A 20181-nucleotide genomic window follows, 5' to 3' on the forward strand; every position below is an offset into this window, starting at 1 on the left:
TTTATATCTTTGTTGTATGGCGGTAATGAATATACCTTGTCTGATTCTCGCTGTTTTAATTTTGGACATTAGGTTGCTCGGGATATCCAGCGTGTCGTGAAGTTTTGTTTCTGCCATCTTTTGTTACAAACGTTGCAAAATCTGAAAACACATGCAGTACATGTGGCAATGCTACTGAACCTACCAGTAAACTACAACTCAGCTTTCGCCCACACTCTGTTCCACCCACAATTCCTTTGGAGGTTCGTGTGCTTTATTCTGGTTTGAAAATGATTGTACTCGAATCCTGGTTGTACTAATCTTGGCAACCCTGATAATATACAGTATGATACTTGCGTATGGTGTGACGATCAGTTACTTGAATTATTTTCATTTGAACGTGGAAGGAACCGAGCGCCTCCACAACAACAATCTGGTTCAACTATTTCTGAAAATGTTAGAAGATGGTTGAAGTGTATTGCTTTATTGTTTTGACAAAGTTTGTATTGACTGACATGATTTTTAGATTCACAATTATCCGCCTCCACCTCCTCCGTCTGCTGGAGCTGCTGCTATCACGACATCATTCTCATCCACACCATTGACTCAAATTTCACCACCAAGATATAATGCACCACAGCATCATCCGCTCCAAACAAACCAAAGAAATCCTACGTTTAACAGTGTAGATGAAGATGCTCAAATGTGCTTATGCCTGATGCCGCTTTTGGAATTAACGGTTCGAAAAGAAGGTCCAAATCAAGGCCGGATATTTCTGTCCTGTCCCAAACCAAAAGATGATCCAACACGATGTCATATTTTTCAAGCAAGTCTATGCATTATCAATTTATTTGTGTGCTGGTGATGTATAGCACCATGCACCATAGAATGCAGACATACACATCGATCATCACGCTAATACAATTGGCTTTATACTGTATTTATTACAAAAGTGGAAGGATGACATGGCGCAAAATCGAGATCAGTCGTTTGGTGAGCGATCCGGAGGTAGCAGATCTAGCCATACCCAGACGTGTTCATGTCTGTCAGTATGTTCACTGCTAACAGTCAGAAAAGAGGGACCAAACCAAGGTCGTCAGTTTTACGCATGTAGCAAAGCCCAAACCGATCCTACAAGATGTACATTTTTTTTGGTACGAAATCGATATGAAATACCATGTGTTACATATGCTTGCCGTGAAATGTATAGTATTTGTTGTTGGCCGATTGCTTATATTAACCGACTATATGAAATCTATATTTGTTGAATAGTGGGTAGACGATCAGTCTGTAACTACTGGAAAGAATGGTGAAAGCGTTCAGGTATATTTATGGAATGGTCTATAGATGTCACATTTGTATGCAAGACTCAAATTGAATTATATTTATTTTCTGCAGCGTCAACACGCACAGGATATGCCTGGTTATAACTCTATTGGAAGAACGAGTAACAATTCATCTAGGCCACGTTGCCAATGTGATCTGATTGCAGTTTCAAAAACTGCACAGGGAGATGGTCCGAACAAAGGTCGGCAGTATTATACATGTGCCAAGTCTGCTGCACAATGTCGATTTTTTGCATGGGCAGACGAGTCTTTGCCACGGAATGGACCCACTGGAAGTGCAAATACTAATAATGACTCTGCAACTAATCTAACGTGTTTCAACTGCAATCAGGTTTTTTATCATTGAATTTTGCAACATGTCATTCACAAGGGGATATACTTGCTCATTCACATGCTTATAAATTGATTTATTATTCAAGGTTGGACATTTTTCTAGTAATTGTCCACAGCCAAAAGGAAAATCTTCATCATCACGAGGAAGAGGCAGTCGAGGTCGGGGCAGAGGAAGGGGTAGAGGAAAATCGGCCTCCAGTTCCCGTGGGAGAGTAAGTAAATCTCAGCGAGGTAAAGGACGGGGATCTACTAGCGGTGATGTAGACTTTTAATTTTTTGAAAGCCATATGCAAATGGGAGTCAATTTATTCTTTTTTAAACACCATAAACTCGACGTTTGCATCACAATCGGCGAATTGTTTTCGAACTAAACCAGCACTGCTTGCTATTGTATCGAGCTTTTTTTCAAATGATTGTCGAAGCTCTTTGCTTAGTTCGACCATGAATCTGTTGTAGTGTACCAATATCACAAATACGAACATGATAGTATTAAAAATAAATCAATGATATAGATATTTCGATTGTATATACTAGCTTACTTTGCAGTTTCTACAATAATCTCTCCTTGTGGGTGAAGCACGTGAGCTGCGTCTGCCAATCGGTGTGCCATGGCATTTGATATAAAGATTGTTTTAAATTTTCCAGCCAGCTTTGAGCGTTTCTTTTCCAGAGTTATGGAAACGTCGCATGGTAGAAATGACACCTTGATCTTGTCCAAGATGTTGTAATCTGGCAAGATTTTCGTGTCTAATACATTAATATGATGAAAGGTTATTGCTGCAGCAGTGACCAACAATGTTTGTAATGATCAGCGTGAGTAGGAACAATACCTGCACATGTGATTTTCTTTGTCTCTGCTTCTTCATACAAAGTTCCTGTTTTAAGTTCGTGAATAAGAGATCGTACATTATACTCTGAGATTTCTTGGGAAGTCTAAATAGTTGTTGACAAGTTTATAGTTTTTGGTCATTTGTGGCAAATCAAACATGCATTTCATACATAACAGTGTAAAATCACGACTCTGCCTACATGCTTATGGCTATCATTATTTGTAACCAGCATTTCTTTGTTTTCGGTATCAATTCCAAAAGCCAAATAGGGTCCAAAAAGAATGTCACTGAAATATCCCCACTTTGCCACATTCACACCATCCTGCAAACAAGTCGAGTTTGATTCATCAAGATTAGCATATTTTCATTGCAGGCTCAAGTTTAACATTCAAGTTCACTTGGATGCAATATTAACAATACCTGTTTCAAAACATCTACAGTAGCCATGGAACGGTTAGCACATTCATAAGTGGACTCGCGCACCTCAAATGCAGTTCCGTGTAGTCTCCAACGTAAGAACTCGGGCTTGAAAATAATTGAAACAGTCTTGTCCATTTGACGAATATTCATGTGGTAGTCCCAGTCAATAGCGTTTTCCCTGCAATCATATCGTGCGGCATAGTAGCGACGTAATCGAATATCCCTATCAAATGTAATGAGCGCGTAGTGAATCAGATGATTACAAGTTATATTCAGTGAGAAACAATGAATCTTTCAGTAAATATCAAGTAGTTGTTTAACGAACCACAGAGATTTTGCATCAAACTGCTTTGCTTGATCGCGCCAGAATTTAAAAACAAACTCAATATCGTCTCTTTCCCTGAACTTTAGTCCTGAAAAATCAATCAGCTTTCCTAGCACGCCTGCACCATCAGTCATTGCTCTAAGTGTTTTTGTAAATTGCATGTTATATTCCATTTGTTTAAAACCTGGATTTTGCTCAACTTTTACTTACCTGATCAATGGCAATGTATAAGCGTTTATCCATGTTGCAGTTTTTTTCCTGATGAGCAGATTACCATAGCACTCGAGAAACAATTCAGCACGCTCTACCAAAAGGTTAACTAAGCCCAAAACAATTGCTTTTGACACTAATTCATTTGAAAAGAGGTTTGGTTTTAAATCTTACCTTGTATACCGATATCATCTAGTGGGTCGAATAAAATAGAAAGTAAAAGCATGTGCCTTGCTAGCAAAGATGATTGCGGTTCAATGACATGAAACTAGAATTGACGAAAAATGCAGTTGGTTGTATTGTAAAGGATTTGCACATGGTATATACAAGTATGTGCACAGTGCTATGCAAGCGTATCTGGACACCAACTTACGTGAATCTGGCGAGATGAATGCTTCCAAGCTCGACCGGCAGTTTTGATAATATGGCGAGGGTCACTTGCACCAATTAATAAAACGTCCAATGGTTCCGTTTCATCAGCTATTGCACTCTTAATATCTAGCAAAGTAGTATTTTTTTCTGTAAAGATACCATCTAGATGGTTGAAAATGCAATATTAAAAAACTGAACCAGTTCCTATCCAACTCCGACTCACTTGACAGTTTATTGAAATATATGTGATGGTGTTCTTGACTAAAGGATATACAATACAGTTGATACCGACCATCAAATATACTTACTCGAGTCTTGGAAGTCGAGTGCTTTGGAGAAACCCCATAAACTCACTGAACCAGTGCCTTGCATTAATCCAGATACCATTCGTGTTTTACGGGAAAGTTTGAATTATAAATTGATTGTTGAACTATTCTTTGCATTTTAATACTTGAATCTTGAGAAAAGATCTGATTGAGTTGACCATTCAGTTTCAGATAGTGTTTAAAGCGTGCTGAATTGAGATTGCGAGTTGAAGGATTTCCAGCACACATTCCAAGAATGAATAATATGAATTGGTTGGGATTTAATATTACACATTTAAAGTTAAAGTAGATTCAAGCCAGATAGAACGCAGTGTGATCATCACAAAGAAACGAAAATTCTTTTTGTTGGCAAACTCACCATCAAAAAGGGAATCTGCGAGCATCACTTGTATCAAACATGTTCAGAACTGCCTTGTCCCGCTGCTCTGCAGCTGCTTACTATTCCACTCCCAATATTACTGCTCGTTCTCATCTCATGCGCAGTGTGTCTTTGCCTTGTCTGTCAATGGTGCGCCATTTTTCTGCTGGTCCTCCTCCATTGACTGTGCAGCAGATTGAGGACAGAGTCCTGCATTTACTCAAGGACTTTGACAAAGTCGAGGCCTCCAAGGTAATGTCAATCTGAATAGATAGCATTCTTTTACCTTTAGCACACTCCTGTCTTGATGGTCGTTTTACAGCCAATACATGTTAATAGGAGCTGTGAAGGATGTTGACAATTCCAGTGATTCGATCTCGACCAATCACTGGGACTGTGTTGGATAGCACAATTAGACAGTTTTTGATTAGACATATTCCTTGTAACTCTTTCAGTTTAGTTGAAATGAGTCTGATTTATTCATGACTGTCAAGCCCTTTGGAATTGACTTGCATATACTAACCCGGCTTGATCCTTTTTTTATTGCCACTACCAATTTGCGTTACAAATACACTTGCTTAAATGGATTGTCTTTTATCTGGGATTAGCTTGTTCTGGATGCACACTTTACAAACGACCTGGGTTTGGACAGCTTAGATCAGGTTGAAATCACAATGGCTCTTGAGGATGAATTCAGTATTGAACTTCCTGATCGTGATGCTGAGGAGATTCTTACTCCCAGACTTGCCGTTGAAAAGGTAAGACTTGCCAACACTTGAATCATTGTGTTTAATTCACTGTTGGTGTATAACATAGTATGTTTTATAAATCATAATTTAAACAATATATTAGATCTTTGCCAATAAAAGTGCCATGTGAAGAGCGGACCTTGAATTTGGAATTAATTGCACTGATTTTTACAGAATATCTTCAACTTGCGACATATCTGCATCTATTCTTGATGGGCTTAATATTTACAACAATTCTGTATTTGTGATGGAACACTTATTGAGATGGGTAGAGCAGCTGCTGTAATACTACAGACATTAAAGTGACTATTATTTGGTCAATATCAGTTTAAAAACTTGTCATTTCAAGATCAGACTAGAAAGTGAACAGGACATTGCTCAATAACAATCTGACCATTTAAATATCAGGCATTTGAAACCTTTTGAAAAATGGATCGATCGATATGCAATGAAACTCGTCAATATGATGAAATATATTTCAAGTTGGCAACTTTACCACTTCAATTCAATATTTGATATTAGTCTTGAGCATGGAGTCTTCAAAGGTAAATAAAGCAACTCATGAGTTGCTAAAGCCAGAGAGATTGACACTGAGTTGCATCTTGTTGGTGCATGTTTTGAATAGTTTGTTGGCTAGTCTCTATGCATGAAATTCCTTGAACATGATGCTAACACATGCTTCTTGTCATGCAATTGAACCGACTAGGCAGAGCTACGCAGGCGTATGCTGGCGCAGCCCATAATCAAAAAACAAACCATAACAGCAACAGAAGTGGACCCAAACAAATCTAACATCCAGACTAAAGTAGTCAAGGGTAATATTACCGTTTGAATACCAATCTGACTGTCAACAGTTTAGACTTGAAATAGTAAACTTTTAACCGGCATTGATGTGGTTTCATGTCCATTGCTGCTTCCGCATCTCAATTGGTTATTTAAATTATATTTTAGCTCCTGTGCTATATTCATCCGATGGTATTCCTGTAGCAAGAAAGCTTTTTGATATAATCATGCTACTCAAGGTACGTTTTTAAACTTGTTCCAGATAAATTCACAAGTCTTTAAAATATAAACTGTCTTGGTCGACTCGTTGGCTAATTTCTATAAATGGCATGGATCAAACTGTAGGCCGAAGAAAAGCCGCTTACCAACAATGACATGGTGCGCAAATTGGCAATGGACATTATGGATGATGAGGAACTGTTTGATCTTGTCCGTAACAACGAAAGAATATTCTACGATGGTGTTAATGGCACGTTTGAATACAGGGCAAGTCTCATTGAATTTGAATACTGTGTTGGGATCTGGGCTTGTGTTTTTCCATTGAGAATCTGTACATGGCAGATTAATAGCCAAAAACCATTGAATTACAACTCATACCAAACAAAATTGTATTCGTCAATTAGCCAACATACAAGATTCGATCAAAAGAAGACTTGCTAGAATTATTAAAGAAAAATCGGGATACAACTGGCATGGAAGTAAAAGAACTCAAGGATTCCTGCAATGGTATTTTTGGATACATTGAGGTAATTTGTTGGATCAGCATATTGAGCGCGAACATATGCTATCTACTCACATGTTTCTACAGGAGTTGGATGCAGAAAAGTCTATTTTAATCATTCGCAACAGAGATGAATCGCCAAGAATTGTGTACTATAATAACAATCAGTTGCATGTGGATATATGCAAAGGTATAACTTTGGTTTCAGGTGGTTGAAAATCAATCCTGTTTACCTTTTTGGTCTATTTGTAGAGTTTAAAGAATACTGGCATCAAGTTGCATTGCCATTAGAGGCAGACATATCTAAAGAACTTGCTAGTGGTATGGACTGTCACCATTGATCGTGTTGTAATCTTGGATGTATTGACTTGACATGTGCTTTTTTAAATGTTTAGCTGGTTTAAAATCCATGGAAGTGATTGTGATGCACAAGTCTGCTCAGGTATAGTGGTTTTGGCAAATGTATCGAGTAGTATGGGTTAATGGCGATACTAAAATCTAATTTACAGGGCAAGGCCAAGACTAAAGCAAAGCGAAAGACACGCTTTAAGCTTACCAACACACATTTGGAGGGTATTGGTAAGTTTTGTTTGGCTTAGGACCTGTGAACTCGCATGCTAATGAGTTTTATATTTTGAAATAGATCTCACCAAAGAGTTTGTTCCTACTTTGGAATGAATGCGTTGCGTATTGATGGTTTATTTTTACTGTTGTATTCACGTAAAATGAATCACTTTTCTGTAGTCGCTCGTATTCTGTTTTGGAATAAATAATGATTAAATATTTGTATGCCGTTCTACTAGAAATTGATCAACTCTTCAAAACGCAACGTTTATCATCAAGTCACCAAAAGACAATATTGTCTCATAAATTTGCATCCATCATTTCATGAGACTAGGTTATTAGATTGACCCTTTTAGTGATCCGTCTGTGTGGATGCTGCGGTGAATCTGATGCTGGACAGATTGCAAGCTTGACTGGATTAATAGTATTAACACGTGATATATAAAGTTGAACCCCTGTCAACATTTTACAATGTAACAAAATTCAATTTGGTCATGTGACTATAACGTGATGTTGCAACACAAGACTCGACTTGTCTTATTTTTTATTTTTCTTTACAACAGAATCAAAGATGAGCCGCGGAGTCACTGTCAAGGACGTTAGTTCACATGAGTTTATCAAGGCTTACTCTGCCTACCTCAAGCGTACTGGTAAGCTCGAGCTCCCAAAGTGGGTTGATCTTGTCAAGACCGGTGCCGACAAGGAGCTTGCTCCTTATGACCCAGACTGGTACTATGTTCGTGCTGGTGAGTTTAGCATTATTGGTTCACACTATCTTGGACCTTTGGTTTTAACATATATCAATCATTTTGTGTATTAGCATCCGTTGCTCGCCATATCTACCTTCGCGGAGGTGTTGGTGTAGGTGGTCTTAGAAAGAACTATGGTGGTACCAAGAACCGTGGCAGCAAGCCTCACCATGGAGGTATTGGCTCTGGATCCATTGCCCGTGCTATCTTCCACTCTCTTGAGAAGATCAAGGTTCTTCAGTTGCACCCTAACGGTGGCCGTAAGATCTCTGTCGATGGACAGAAGGATTTGGATCGTATTGCTCAACAGATTGTCGAGTCTCAAGAAAGCAGCCAGTTTTAAATGATCTCTTGTGCCAACATGCCATTCATCGTCTTATATAGCGAAATAGCGTTAGGTCTTTGGAGTTGTTCTTGGAGAGGAGTGTGTTGGGTTTGATGTTCGTCTTCCAGCGTCTGGCTACACTAATATTGGTGGAGTTTCAGGCAATACACATTTCTGCGATCCTTTTTGCCTTGATTGGCCTTGGACCAGATTTTATTTCATTCTGTATCTTTTTATTTTAGGTATTTACTTGGATTGGGTGATGGGTTATTGAAAATAGTGGTTGAACCTAGTTTTCCATTAGAGCTGCCAAAATAGGCTCGTATTCAATATTAGAGATGTTGTGGCTATAGTTGATATCTTGATTATAATGACCATCAGATTCGTTTTGGAATTTGAATGGCTCAGATCGGAGTCTAGCGAACCCTCGAGATATTTTGCAAGTTACGTTATAAAGAGTAACATGCATGCCTTGTTTCAATTGAGCGATCTGATCTACACAAAGCAATTGTAAGAATGGACTCGTTAGCGCTGCTGCCATTAGATTGTTGCTAGCTTACCATCAATCAATTCCAAAATGGCTACTCCGCTCTGATCACCAATGACAATTTCTGCCACACTGATATTGCGAGCTCCATCTAGATTGAGTTGACAAGAATTGAGCTTGAGTTTTAGTAGTTGGACTTGCATGCACCTATTATAAGATCTCGATGCATAACTTACTTTGCAGTGAAACTTGACCAGAGAGTATCACAAGCGTTTCCAAAATATCGACTTGTATGGAAAGCTGGACATCTCCAGGAACAATGTCTGCTATTAGAGTAGACGCTTTCATGCTTACCAATCTATATAGCTGTAGATAGGAATGATTGGTAGTCAATTACCAAAAAGTGTTGTTAGTTTGTAAAAGGTTGAAATTTAGCAAAACTGCCATCAAACCCAAGCTCTGGATTCTGTCAGCTTATTGATAGCAATACGAGTATTTCATTTGATGTGCATGTCAGTAATGGACAAGTATAGGCAGTGTGAGTATGCTGATTACGACCGTATTCATGTAAAATGAAACACTTGTATTTATCTTGGATTGACTCGGCTACTGCAAGCGTTGGCTTTACACAACCAAAGAATATCTGGCACGATCATGGCATTCAAGAAACTCTGTTGTATCCTAAACTATGAGATATGATTTAGTTCAAGAAACCAAGCTAATACTTTAACAAAAACATCAATAGACTAAAAAGCTTACAAGGCAGTGTTGTCCTGTAAGATTGACACCAATCAGACATGACTTTATACACTTTTATTTTACGTGAATACGTCTGTAAGATTGAGCATTTGGCTCTGATGGCTCTCGCATAGAAATAAACTTTTTGTTTTTTGGCAACAATCGCCATTACTGCATGCAGAATCCCTACAACTCGTTACTTTTAAAATACATTCTTCACTTGGTCTAAATATCTGGCATGTCAGCATTTACATTACATAAAAATACAAGATTGGTGGGGTCTTTTTCAGAACTGACAACCAATCGTTCTGAGCAGGATATCTCGACTATTAAAAAACACATTGGACGACCTCCTATTCAATCACTAAACGAGTATATACAAAGGGAAAATGAAACCTTTACTGACGCATCTGTATCATTCGACGATAGAACCAAATCCTCAGCTGACTCTAACCGTTCAAAAGATCACAGTAGTGTGGACTTGCTGCATCGATATGGTCGTAATTCGCGCTGTAGCAGTAGCGAATCGATTCGGTCACATTCTCGAAATCACAAAAACTCTGTTAAAACGGGATCAGAGTATATAACCAAAGGGTGTAGTGGTTCGTCTACAACGTTTGTTCCTTCAAATGACGAAAATGTATGTGCTCCTGTTTCGTCAGCGTCTCAACTGCAATCGGCCGTCTCAGTAGTATACACGCCATCCAAGGAAAGCAGTGATGCCTATACATCGTCGCGCTGGAATCTTGCAAAAGATGTATGGCCAAAAGTCACTGATTATAGTACACAGTTGGTGTATAAAGGTATATGTCTACTGGTTTGCATCATTACGGATACAAAACCTATACCAAGAACTACTTGATATATCAATTATTTATCTTGAAAGTCTAATAGGTTATATTTTAAACTGTAGATACCATTCCAATTCTGAACGCCGCGCCAACTATTACTACACAAGATCAATTGCCTGGTACCAATTCGGAAACCTCTGTTTTTGAAAGGCAACGTTCTACTAATCTACAGCACGAGATTGTTCACGCATATGTTAATCCAAAAGGTGTTCAAGAAAAACTTGCAGGAATATTACGTAACGTCATGATGCATTAACTCGATATGTTTATTAAATAGCGAAATTGCTGTGAGAATCCCATCATTTTCAGTAAATGATGCTGTATGACTGATTTGAATCTATTTGCTTGAAATTATCATATTATGAATCTAACAAGCAATCGGACTACGTGATCTGGAGCTGCTTGGTGACCATGTGAATGCATTGACATCAAAACTACGAATTGGATGCAACAACCCACAACTTAATCTTGTGATTGACGATGTGTCCAATAACGTTGATGCTTCTCAAGAACATTCTGTGCGTGAAACTATTCAATCTCAGCTTCCATCTTGCTTGATAGGCTCAAGTTTAGTGTCAGTGGGTCAACCACTACCAAATACTTTAAAAACTTGTAACGAATCTGCATCTTGCCAATCAGGTATTTGTTTTGCTTGGTTTACAACTTTGATATTTATTTTTATAAACTGATGCTTATTTGTTCAAATATAGGTAAATGAATGTGCCATGTATATTCCAATTGTCAATTTATGCATTTACATGTTGCCGTATACTTGAAAACACTTTGAAAAACATAGAAGAATCTTATGATCACGGATCGCACGGTGTGAATATTAACAGTATTACAACGGCTGGAATCTCGGTAAAACAAGCAACATCAATGATAGAGGTATGTAATCACAACTACAATGAATCCACATTTAGAATTTGGCAGATTGCGTTAATCTGTCTTGATATAAACCCAATTGGGATATTAGTATACGGATTACATACGCCAGCCAGATGACATAATGCTAAATCTTCCAAACAATGTATCCGCCATGACACATTTGCAATACTCAATACGATCGTATTCCCATGTTTCGGTATGTTTGTTTTGCAATGTATAGTTGAATCACGAACATGGATACTGATGTCATTGCATTTGTAGAAGAATCTGCTCAAGAAATGGAAACATTATTTACTTGTTGAAGGCTCACAGCAAATCATGATATGCTGGTTCTGGTATATTTTTTTGCAGCAATGGCGACCAGATCAGACTGACAACATGAATCATCTTGTTCGTCATGCCTCCACGTTGTATGTAAAGTTATTTCTTCGATACAAAGGGGATGATAAAGATGAATTTTTCCAGGTAACAGTCGTTTGCAACAAATAAGCTTGAATTAAATGATATGGCCAAATAATATTAAAGTTTCCATCTATGTTCACAATCTATGTAGGAACTTCCAGAATTCTACTCTCAGGCTATATATACAGCATATCGCGAGTGCTTTCCACTATCGCACAAACACTTTGATGCGAGTTTCCAAATAAAATTGTGCGACAGCATGCATCGTTTAATGAGTGGTAAGCTAAAAAATAGATTGTATACAGTTGATTCATGTGTTGGATATCTGTTTCTTACGTTTAGATTCACAACAGGCATCACTCCTTATAACCCTTCCTGCACGACATGGTCTCATGACGTGCTTTCCTCCAAGGTCGTGGAGGGGAAAAAAGAGTTGGAAGACAACCCATCTCAATACTGCATTTGGAAAAAAGGCAAGACATGTTGGATATCACATGGCAGATATGAAAAAGTATATATAATTGGATCATCTGAGCATGATTGTTGAACTTGATGATAATGTCATACTTTAGCTCCTGCGCCAACTATAGATTGGTTCAAACCAAAAACAGAAGTATTAGATGTTGTATCCACTGGATTAAAGGTATGCCAGTTGATTGAGTATATGTTTAAAACACATTCCAACTAGATTTGAATCCATTGTATTTTTGTAGCTTCCGCAATCTTGCTGCATGGGTCCATATATACAGTCTAAGCGTGTAAGCTTCAATGTATACCAAAATAGTCCAGTGGTGCAAGAGTATTTAAAATCGCTGGGTGTTTCTTGCGATTATCGAACTGTAACGATTCACAGGAACGAAGCAATTCGAGCTGAACCCAACAAATATCCTTTTTTTGTCAGTTATTCGTATTGCTTTATTTTTATATCGAAAAGATTGGCTTTGTTTCATATACAATAGCCTTTTATCATCTAGTTCATTTGAATCAGTATGAATTGGTCATGGTTGTATGTTTAATATTACAGGGCAGTATGTGCTACAGTTATTCCTTGACATGTTCAATATCTCAATACGCTAGATTTACCTACATACCGTCAGATTATCACCGACTCGGTCAAGCAATCAAAACGTAATTTCAAACTTTATAAGCACTCTCAAGACGAAGCTATGCGCGAGCGCAGTCGAGTAGCTCAAGAAATGAGTGCACAACTCTTGGAAGAACAACGTCGTGCGCGTCAGATCTTGTCTCGTCCTCAAGAGGTACAGTTCAAGATGCCGATTCAAATCTAACAAATGATGAAGCAGACATTTGTATTTATCAATATGGATTTGGTAGGTCAAGTCAGCTGTCGATCAGATTTTGGAAGTGCACACTACTAGGGATATGACAAAAAGATCAAGCCGATCCAGACCACCAACCCAAAACACAAGCTCTAAAAACTATTATCATTAAAAAAGTTTTATAATAAACAGTGAAGGTGAATTTAGAATCGATCTGTTTTAGCCTGAACTGAAACTGAATCAAATGGTATTGAAAGCGTACGTTTATTTTCTACTCGAAATCTATTAAACTTATGCTGCACAAGTTATATGGTCTTCGAATACCCATTGTTTTTTCTACAGCCATGTTGGCTTTGATTTCGATCGCTTTGTTGTTTACGCTACCGCCTACATTGGGCACTCTAGCACCTGCTCTCGTTGATTCAGACAATACTGTGTGTAGAGTTCTTTCTGATGGGAGCAGCGAATGCTATCCGATGATATTCCAAGCAACTCATGGCAAGTTGTTGCCACCAATCTATTGCATTGGATGAGTTGTTCTAACTTTTGGATAAACCATGAGTGGATTTAGAGTTTCAACCTATTCGTCCTGAACAGCAACTTCCCAAAGGTCTGCATATTCGTATAAATGTTGCGACTGGGCTCAAGGAGGCCAAGCTTGTTTCCAGTACTGAGACGGAAGGAGAGCCAGAATCGATGGTAGTGGCACTTTCTGGATCTGATCAAGTGGCAGCTAGTAACCAAGATAAGACCATTCAGTTGCAGTCTAAACCAGACGAGTTTACAATCGACCACGGTAGAAATGATGCGCCTATTGCTGCCGAGTCAGTACAGAAAGAGGCAGTCAAGAAGACTGGGGTGACAGGTGACATAAATAAACCTGTTTTGATTCACCGTCCAGATGGGGAGACACATGCATCTACTCATGGAGTAGGTCTTGGTACCCACCAACTCAGTGCATTTGATCTCACACTTAAAGAGCTTCAATCCCATCCCAATCACACTACTTTGATGCGTATTTTGGATCATTTGGACAATGTTGTCTCTCAGATTGATTATGGCATTGATTTTGCAAAAAGCGAATATGGGATTCCTGCGCTTCTGGATTTGATGCGTGGTGACGATCTCGAGGTTCGTGAGCATGCCGTATTGATTATCAGTAGTGCCATGTCTGTAAGTTTTTTGGGTTGATTTGTAATGCCATGTTTGTATTAGAGTTTGTCAAGACATGATCTCAAAGCGTATTGACATTTCTGTTGGTTGAATAAATCATCTAGAACAATCCACAAGCTCAGGAAGCTGCATCTCGATTTGGTTTAATTTACGAACTTTGGAAACTATTTGAACTGCAAACAGACCTTGTTCATCAAAAACGATTTTTTTCAGCTTTCGGAGTCACAATTCGATCCAATGTCAAGGCTATTTTATCCTTTTCAGATGACAATGGATTTAAAGGACTGAGTAAAATGGTTGCGTATTTTAAACGGAATCGTTTACCTGAGCTTATCAAAATTCGTATCCTGTCGCTGTTTGGTGACATGATTGATCCAGACATGTTCACAACTGATTCTAAAAGTGATGCTCCCGTGTCGAGTATTCATACTGCAAGTGCGGATACGATCAAGGAGTGGTGTAAAATTTGCTCTGTTAATTGGAGTGGTACTTATACCACACCTTACAAAGAAGCCAGAGATCGAGGCATGCAGCTTCTTCAGAAGCAGGGTCTATGTCCATCATAATAATATCACAATAAAAATGGGTTTTCAAGTTGATATTGGAGATGCAGATCTACTATACGAGTGTATGGATTCAATCCAATCTTGATACCCAACTATTTGGAAAATAATCATTCAAGAAAAAGACGAGCAAGTCTGGATAATTGCAGTGGAGCACATGATTTATTCAGAAACATCAAATCAACGAGCAGCGGCAGCAAGTTCTAAAGCATTTGAATCAACAACAGTGGTTAGTATTTTGAATTATGTTCAAGAGTCATCGTGTTCAATTAAACATACTTTCGATATCAGCAATGCTCTGCTGCAAAATGGTTTGTTGCTATAAAATAAAGGGTTAATGATTGCATTTACAAGACAAGCTAGTAGTCTACAACCCACCAGTCTAGGGTCAGTAAGATCCTGCTTGATCTTTCCAATGACGTGAGCAGCAAGTCTCTTTTGCTCTTCCTCACGAACATTGGCTTCATGACGCACCCACGAGTCAAGAACACCTTTGACTTCAGTGTTGAAAGCAACCTTTTGCTTAAGTTCATACGCTTCAGCCTCGAGTTTGGCAATGTCCTAGTAATCTGATTGTTAGTTGAACAGATCTACACTAACAATGTAGAGCAGGTCATACCTTGGAGATATCAAAAAGACCCTTGGTGACTTCAACAGCATCAGACAGCTTTCCAATATGGGAAATACGCTCCTGAACAACAGCCTTGTGGTCAAGACGAGCCTGAGTCAAAACATTTCTTATGGAATCCTTTCTGCCCTGAAAGTAAGCCAAGGCGCTGTCTTTACCGTTGCTGTACCACACATAGTATGCACCAAAAAGACAGAACATTTCAATGGTTTCGGCATCAACAATGTAGATCTCTTTGGAGATCAAAAAGGCAGCGATTGAGGCAGCAACCAGAACAGAGCTAGACTTGGCAACAAGAGATTCTCCAGGAAAGGCGTTGATGAGAGATTCAGCAACAGCTTTGGGTTCAGCACGCTTGGGAGGTTCAACAGTGACGGCTACAAGTAACAAGGTGGTTGGAGCAAAGACATTCAAGTCCATTAGAATATAGCCGAGTATCCCAATGATGAATGCCAATCAACATGCATCAAAAGATGGATTGTACCTGTGCTCTGGAATCGCATCTGCGACACAGATGAAGCAGCATAAGAACTAGAACAAGATATATTGTGAAAAAGGTCAGACTGATACAAGTATTGGATAGTACGATGCAGATTCATGGCAGGAACAGTCATGAACAAGAACTGCAATAAACCAAACCTGGAGTTCAAGATCGCTGGACGGATAGCATTGGCAGATCGAAGACCTATAATTAACAGAGTCCAACATAAAGTAAGCAAGGATTACTACACTTGGGTGGATTGAATGCATGGATGTCAAATCCATGCATGGAGAGAAGGCTCGACACCATAAGCGACAGTGTTCAATCATGCATGACTGTTGCAATATCACATTCAACACAAACAAGAGTATGACTATAGACTGCATGAGGAGATAGAAAACACAAGTATCTACCGGTAGCAAATGCACGGGAAGACAGTCGACACAGAGCCATGGTGAATAGCAAGAAAAAACGGAAAAGAAAAACCAGTTGGACTTATTCTTACCACAGAATCCATCATGTCTCGCAATTCCAAGCTAACGTTTGCAGCGTCATGTTTGTTTGCCACTGTCTGTGTCTTTGGAGTTCATTACATGCAAGAACTGGATGTTAAAGTATGATCTTTCTTGTTATTCATGAAGCTAGAGGCAGCCAGTTGATCTTTTATTTCAATAGACTCGCAGAGTTGGTATTCTTCGAGACGATGTTCGTCGAAGTGATAAGCGAATTGAGAATGAGTTGGAAATGATGAAGCAGGAAGAGCTTAGAAAGCAGTTGGAGAAGAACCAGTCTGTTACATCAAGATCGTATCTGGAACAGCAGGACTCTTCTGGATAAACGTTGGTTGACTGCCATATTCACGTAAAATGAAACTTGTTCAACAGTCTCTTACTTTGGAATAGATATTTGTTTTTCTACTACACATTGACTTGTTGATATTCTGAATTCTTGAATAAACATACAAATCAAACTCTATTTTAAAGTTGAGATCATCACCATCTGATATGATCACATTGCAATCGCGCTCTAGTTTCAATCACTTCAGGAATGCAAGTCAATCCAGTGTTTTGTAAGTTGGAGATTGAGCAAGCATGAAATTCATTGAAGCTGTGATGTAAACACCCGTTTAATTTCTATACAAAAGCAAGCCAAGATCAGTAAGCTTTGTTGACGAGTTTCAGGAAGCTGTCCAGTCAATTGACAATCATGTCATGAGACTAACTTTAGGGAGTGTTGCAGGACTCGACTCAATGTTTAACATCAAAACAATAGTTTGTCTTGAACTTTATCAGTTATCACTATGGCTCCCATCAACAACATGAAGAATGCAAACTTTCCCGTCGACAATGAGGGTCGTACTTATCATGTCGGTGTCAAGCATAATGAGGGTATGATCTTGATTATTCTATTCATTATAGCCCTGGACATGGTCTGTTGATAACATTCCATCTGTTCATTTGACTTTACAGTTGCCAACAGAATCATCACTGTTGGTGATCCCAAACGAGCCTACAAGATTGCTGAGCACTTGGACAGCACTGTTTTCAAGCATGAATCCAAGCGAGGTTTTACCACCATCACTGGCACTTACAAGGGCACTCCCGTCAGTCTGATTGCAATTGGCATGGTACGAATTTGCTTTATCGATTCTTATCACAACCACCTTGTTACCAATTCTTGTTGTGCATTTCATGTACTTGAGTTCAAGTCTGATGTTTTGTTATAACATAGGGCACTCCCATGGCTGATATGATGGTTCGTGAAGTTCGTGAAGTGGTTTCTGGTCCTATCATCATGATCCGATTTGGCTCCTGTGGTGGAATTGGCGAAAACTCTCGCGTTGGTCTGATGGCTGTGGCCAAGGATGGTGCTGTTAATGTATGCCGCAACTACGACTACTTTGCTCCCATGTATTCTGGTACTGCTCCAGAGGCTACGTCTACAGAAGGTCCTTATCTGGTTTCCAAGATCTGTCCCTCTGATGTTCAGCTCTCCGAATTGGTAAGTTGATTTGACTTGACAGGTTGCTTATGCATAGCGTACTCGAAGTTGCTGACTTGAATCACAACCCTCAAACTCAGCTTTATTCCAGTTTGAGTGATTGTCTTGGCAAGGATGCTGTTATTACTGGTCTGAATGCTACTGCCGATTCCTTCTACTCGTCGCAGGGTCGTCAAGATCCTGGATTCAACGATCACAACAGCGATCTGATTGATACTATTCGTAAAAAGTATCCCAACTGTGAAACCCTCGAGATGGAATCTCATATGCTTCTCCACCTTGCTCGTTGTGCCACTTTCCATACTCCACAGGCTAGTATCCGTGCTACTGCCTGTGCCATGGTGTTTGCCGATCGCAAAACCAATGCGTTTATTGCTCCCGAGACTGTTCATGAACTTGAAGCAAAGGCCAGTCGTGCCATTCTTGATGCTCTTGTTGCTTGTCCCATGAAATAAACTACGAGTTTACTTGTAAGAATTGAATGCTTGTGATTTTCATCTGCTTCAAATCCAACATTTTACAAAACGATCAAAAATTCTTTCCAGTGTTGAATTCGACATTGATTTTCGATAAACCGCCCAGTCATCGTTTATCAAGTGTAGTCTTATTGAGTAGCCCAACATAAAGTAAAGCAACCATCTATATCAAATGCCTCCAAAGTTTCGTGGTGCCAACTTTCTTAAACCAAAACAACCCAACATCCATCCTCGCAATCAGCTTAAAGAATGGCATCTTTTTAAAGGCGATATGGTTCAGATTGTAGGTGGTGAGAAGGATGTCGGTAAACAGGGCAAGGTTCTGGAAGTCATCAAGCAGTTGAATAGTGTTATTGTGGAGGACTGCAAATTGGTAAGTTTTCATCATGACGATTTGGCAGGCAGCTCATTGCATTCATCAGCCATTGCAACGCTTCAGAAACAGTCCATGATCTTGATTGACCTTGTTGCATTTTGATCCAACTGCTGATTTAAATCTTGAACATGTATAGGGAGTCAAGCATGTCAAACCCAATCCATTCTATCCAAAGGGTGGTCGTATCCACAAGGAAATGCCAATTCATTATACTCAAGTTCAGCTGGTAGACCCAACTATTTCGTAAGTGGAATTCAGGCTTGAACCCAAAGTTTAGATTGTACATCTCAACTTGATTGCATATAAAACTGATATAGGAGACCCACAGAGACCAAGTTATTTTGGGAATACGATCATTTAAAACATCGCAAAGTACAGCGACGACTGTCTCTGGCAACAGACACGGTCATTCCAGTACCAGAACCAGAAAATCCCTTTAAAAAGCTAGAAGGTAATCTGGAATCATTTTATTATGGCAATTGCTTCGAGGTCTATTATAGCTAACCATCACTCACTTGCAGAAGGTGCGCTTGATACCAAACCTGCAATTGTATCCCAGGTGACTTGGACTCCTGATATTACTCAATGTCCTTTTCCTCCTCCATTCATGAATGAGCTAGAAAGAATGCGTCGAAAAAACAGAGAGGCCCAGGCTTTATAATGTCCTCAAAAATATATTCTTTTTTTAAAAAACAACATTTAAACAAGTCGTCCAACATAGATTGATTTTGGATATTTCGTCTTGAGCTGTGGCCATTGTATAATAAACTTGTCTACAATATTGTAAAGAATCTTGCCAGAAAGCGAGAGATCGCTGACTCGTGCAAGTGATTCAACATACATGACTCGTGCCCTGCTGATTCCCAAAAGTTGAGTCAATCTTGCAATGCATGCGATTGGAACACAAGTACCTGGACCATTGCATAGAATCTACAGGTTGGTCATTAAGCATCGAGTTGAATAATCATCTCGAGTATCTTTCTGTTGTATTCATGATAACCATAGCATTGCCTACCAGATCTGGGTATAAGCGATAAAATATCATCAACGAAAACCATGCTGCCCAAAGAGTTGAAAAGATACTGGAAATCCATGGCTGGTTGACTTGACGACTTCGAGAAATCTTGGAAATAGTATAAATCTAACAATTATCATGTTCAGAAATCAGTGCATATCACTGATGGGTTGAAACCTAACCAAGTCTATGCACCTGGTTTTTACCAGTCTGGCTTTGAATCTGCTGCTCATGCAAAATCACTTTGCCTTCACTTGTCTGATCTGTCGATGCAATAATGTAATGCCGAGGTGAAAAATGCTGACAGTCAATATCCTTGAGTATCTCCATCATCTCCATCGTATGACCTCCTACCACAACAAGCCATAACAATCCAAACTCAATATCAGTTATAAACCAATGTTTAATGAATAGCCATTCATACCGACAAGC

General features: G+C 39.1%; 11 protein-coding genes across 11 annotated transcripts; 7 read left to right on the top strand and 4 right to left on the bottom strand.

Annotated features, from left to right (window-relative positions):
• Nucleotides 1-1963: 1963 nt before the first annotated feature.
• On the bottom strand, nucleotides 1964-4202 carry BATDEDRAFT_28431 (uncharacterized protein; the record flags this gene model as incomplete). Its single annotated transcript, XM_006682751.1, has 10 exons — nucleotides 1964-2105; nucleotides 2198-2405; nucleotides 2489-2591; nucleotides 2688-2810; nucleotides 2909-3131; nucleotides 3234-3371; nucleotides 3444-3579; nucleotides 3618-3711; nucleotides 3817-3977; nucleotides 4124-4202. The coding sequence occupies 10 exons, from the start codon at nucleotides 4200-4202 to the stop codon at nucleotides 1964-1966; spliced, it is 1407 nt and encodes a 468-aa protein (XP_006682814.1).
• A 444-nt stretch (nucleotides 4203-4646) lies between these two features.
• On the top strand, nucleotides 4647-5278 carry BATDEDRAFT_14822 (acyl carrier protein; the record flags this gene model as incomplete). The annotated part of the gene is made up of 2 exons (XM_006682698.1): nucleotides 4647-4751; nucleotides 5108-5278. The coding sequence occupies 2 exons, from the start codon at nucleotides 4647-4649 to the stop codon at nucleotides 5276-5278; spliced, it is 276 nt and encodes a 91-aa protein (XP_006682761.1).
• Nucleotides 5279-5778: 500 nt separating this feature from the next.
• On the top strand, nucleotides 5779-7430 carry BATDEDRAFT_92664 (transcription factor TFIIE subunit TFA2; the record flags this gene model as incomplete). The annotated part of the gene is made up of 10 exons (XM_006682822.1): nucleotides 5779-5793; nucleotides 5955-6063; nucleotides 6200-6270; nucleotides 6377-6562; nucleotides 6655-6777; nucleotides 6840-6942; nucleotides 7005-7073; nucleotides 7148-7194; nucleotides 7262-7331; nucleotides 7396-7430. The coding sequence occupies 10 exons, from the start codon at nucleotides 5779-5781 to the stop codon at nucleotides 7428-7430; spliced, it is 828 nt and encodes a 275-aa protein (XP_006682885.1).
• A 457-nt stretch (nucleotides 7431-7887) lies between these two features.
• On the top strand, nucleotides 7888-8610 carry BATDEDRAFT_36254 (uncharacterized protein; the record flags this gene model as incomplete). Its single annotated transcript, XM_006682799.1, has 2 exons — nucleotides 7888-8062; nucleotides 8137-8610. 2 exons carry the CDS (start codon nucleotides 7888-7890, stop codon nucleotides 8406-8408), a joined length of 447 nt encoding a protein of 148 aa, XP_006682862.1. The 3' UTR covers nucleotides 8409-8610.
• A 69-nt stretch (nucleotides 8611-8679) lies between these two features.
• BATDEDRAFT_92610 (uncharacterized protein) lies at nucleotides 8680-9225 on the bottom strand (the record flags this gene model as incomplete). Its single annotated transcript, XM_006682858.1, has 3 exons — nucleotides 8680-8885; nucleotides 8951-9028; nucleotides 9114-9225. The coding sequence occupies 3 exons, from the start codon at nucleotides 9223-9225 to the stop codon at nucleotides 8680-8682; spliced, it is 396 nt and encodes a 131-aa protein (XP_006682921.1).
• Nucleotides 9226-13326: 4101 nt separating this feature from the next.
• On the top strand, nucleotides 13327-14806 carry BATDEDRAFT_37548 (uncharacterized protein; the record flags this gene model as incomplete). Its single annotated transcript, XM_006682810.1, has 3 exons — nucleotides 13327-13534; nucleotides 13608-14209; nucleotides 14314-14806. 3 exons carry the CDS (start codon nucleotides 13330-13332, stop codon nucleotides 14773-14775), a joined length of 1269 nt encoding a protein of 422 aa, XP_006682873.1. The 3' UTR covers nucleotides 14776-14806.
• A 231-nt stretch (nucleotides 14807-15037) lies between these two features.
• BATDEDRAFT_14764 (uncharacterized protein) lies at nucleotides 15038-15820 on the bottom strand (the record flags this gene model as incomplete). The annotated part of the gene is made up of 3 exons (XM_006682691.1): nucleotides 15038-15091; nucleotides 15151-15333; nucleotides 15392-15820. 3 exons carry the CDS (start codon nucleotides 15818-15820, stop codon nucleotides 15038-15040), a joined length of 666 nt encoding a protein of 221 aa, XP_006682754.1.
• Nucleotides 15821-16399: 579 nt separating this feature from the next.
• Nucleotides 16400-16718, top strand: BATDEDRAFT_92665 (uncharacterized protein; the record flags this gene model as incomplete). The annotated part of the gene is made up of 2 exons (XM_006682823.1): nucleotides 16400-16495; nucleotides 16557-16718. The coding sequence occupies 2 exons, from the start codon at nucleotides 16400-16402 to the stop codon at nucleotides 16716-16718; spliced, it is 258 nt and encodes an 85-aa protein (XP_006682886.1).
• Nucleotides 16719-17190: 472 nt separating this feature from the next.
• Nucleotides 17191-18362, top strand: BATDEDRAFT_37549 (uncharacterized protein). Its single transcript, XM_006682811.1, has 4 exons — nucleotides 17191-17269; nucleotides 17351-17508; nucleotides 17613-17882; nucleotides 17963-18362. Exons 1-4 carry the CDS (start codon nucleotides 17200-17202, stop codon nucleotides 18335-18337), a joined length of 873 nt encoding a protein of 290 aa, XP_006682874.1. The 5' UTR covers nucleotides 17191-17199; the 3' UTR covers nucleotides 18338-18362.
• Nucleotides 18363-18530: 168 nt separating this feature from the next.
• Nucleotides 18531-19395, top strand: BATDEDRAFT_92666 (uncharacterized protein; the record flags this gene model as incomplete). The annotated part of the gene is made up of 4 exons (XM_006682824.1): nucleotides 18531-18731; nucleotides 18871-18977; nucleotides 19052-19185; nucleotides 19256-19395. 4 exons carry the CDS (start codon nucleotides 18531-18533, stop codon nucleotides 19393-19395), a joined length of 582 nt encoding a protein of 193 aa, XP_006682887.1.
• Nucleotides 19396-19433: 38 nt separating this feature from the next.
• On the bottom strand, nucleotides 19434-20100 carry BATDEDRAFT_14802 (uncharacterized protein; the record flags this gene model as incomplete). Its single annotated transcript, XM_006682697.1, has 3 exons — nucleotides 19434-19664; nucleotides 19750-19875; nucleotides 19945-20100. Coding segments are annotated over 3 exons (513 nt in total), but the record flags the coding sequence as incomplete, so codon positions are not given.
• Between the last annotated feature and the right edge of the window lie 81 nt (nucleotides 20101-20181).

This window comes from Batrachochytrium dendrobatidis (assembly GCF_000203795.2).
Source record: "Batrachochytrium dendrobatidis JAM81 unplaced genomic scaffold BATDEscaffold_18, whole genome shotgun sequence".
Lineage (NCBI taxonomy): Eukaryota > Fungi > Chytridiomycota > Chytridiomycetes > Rhizophydiales > Batrachochytrium > Batrachochytrium dendrobatidis.

What these genes read in the sequence shown, in the direction of transcription:
- BATDEDRAFT_37549 (XM_006682811.1), top strand. Translation starts at nt 17,200, where the DNA reads ATGAAGAATGCAAACTTTCCCGTCGACAATGAGGGTCGTACTTATCAT. An exon ending in CGGTGTCAAGCATAATGAGG is followed by an intron (nt 17,270 to 17,350) that starts GTATGATCTTGA and finishes TTGACTTTACAG; the next exon opens with TTGCCAACAGAATCATCACT. An exon ending in GTCTGATTGCAATTGGCATG is followed by an intron (nt 17,509 to 17,612) that starts GTACGAATTTGC and finishes GTTATAACATAG; the next exon opens with GGCACTCCCATGGCTGATAT.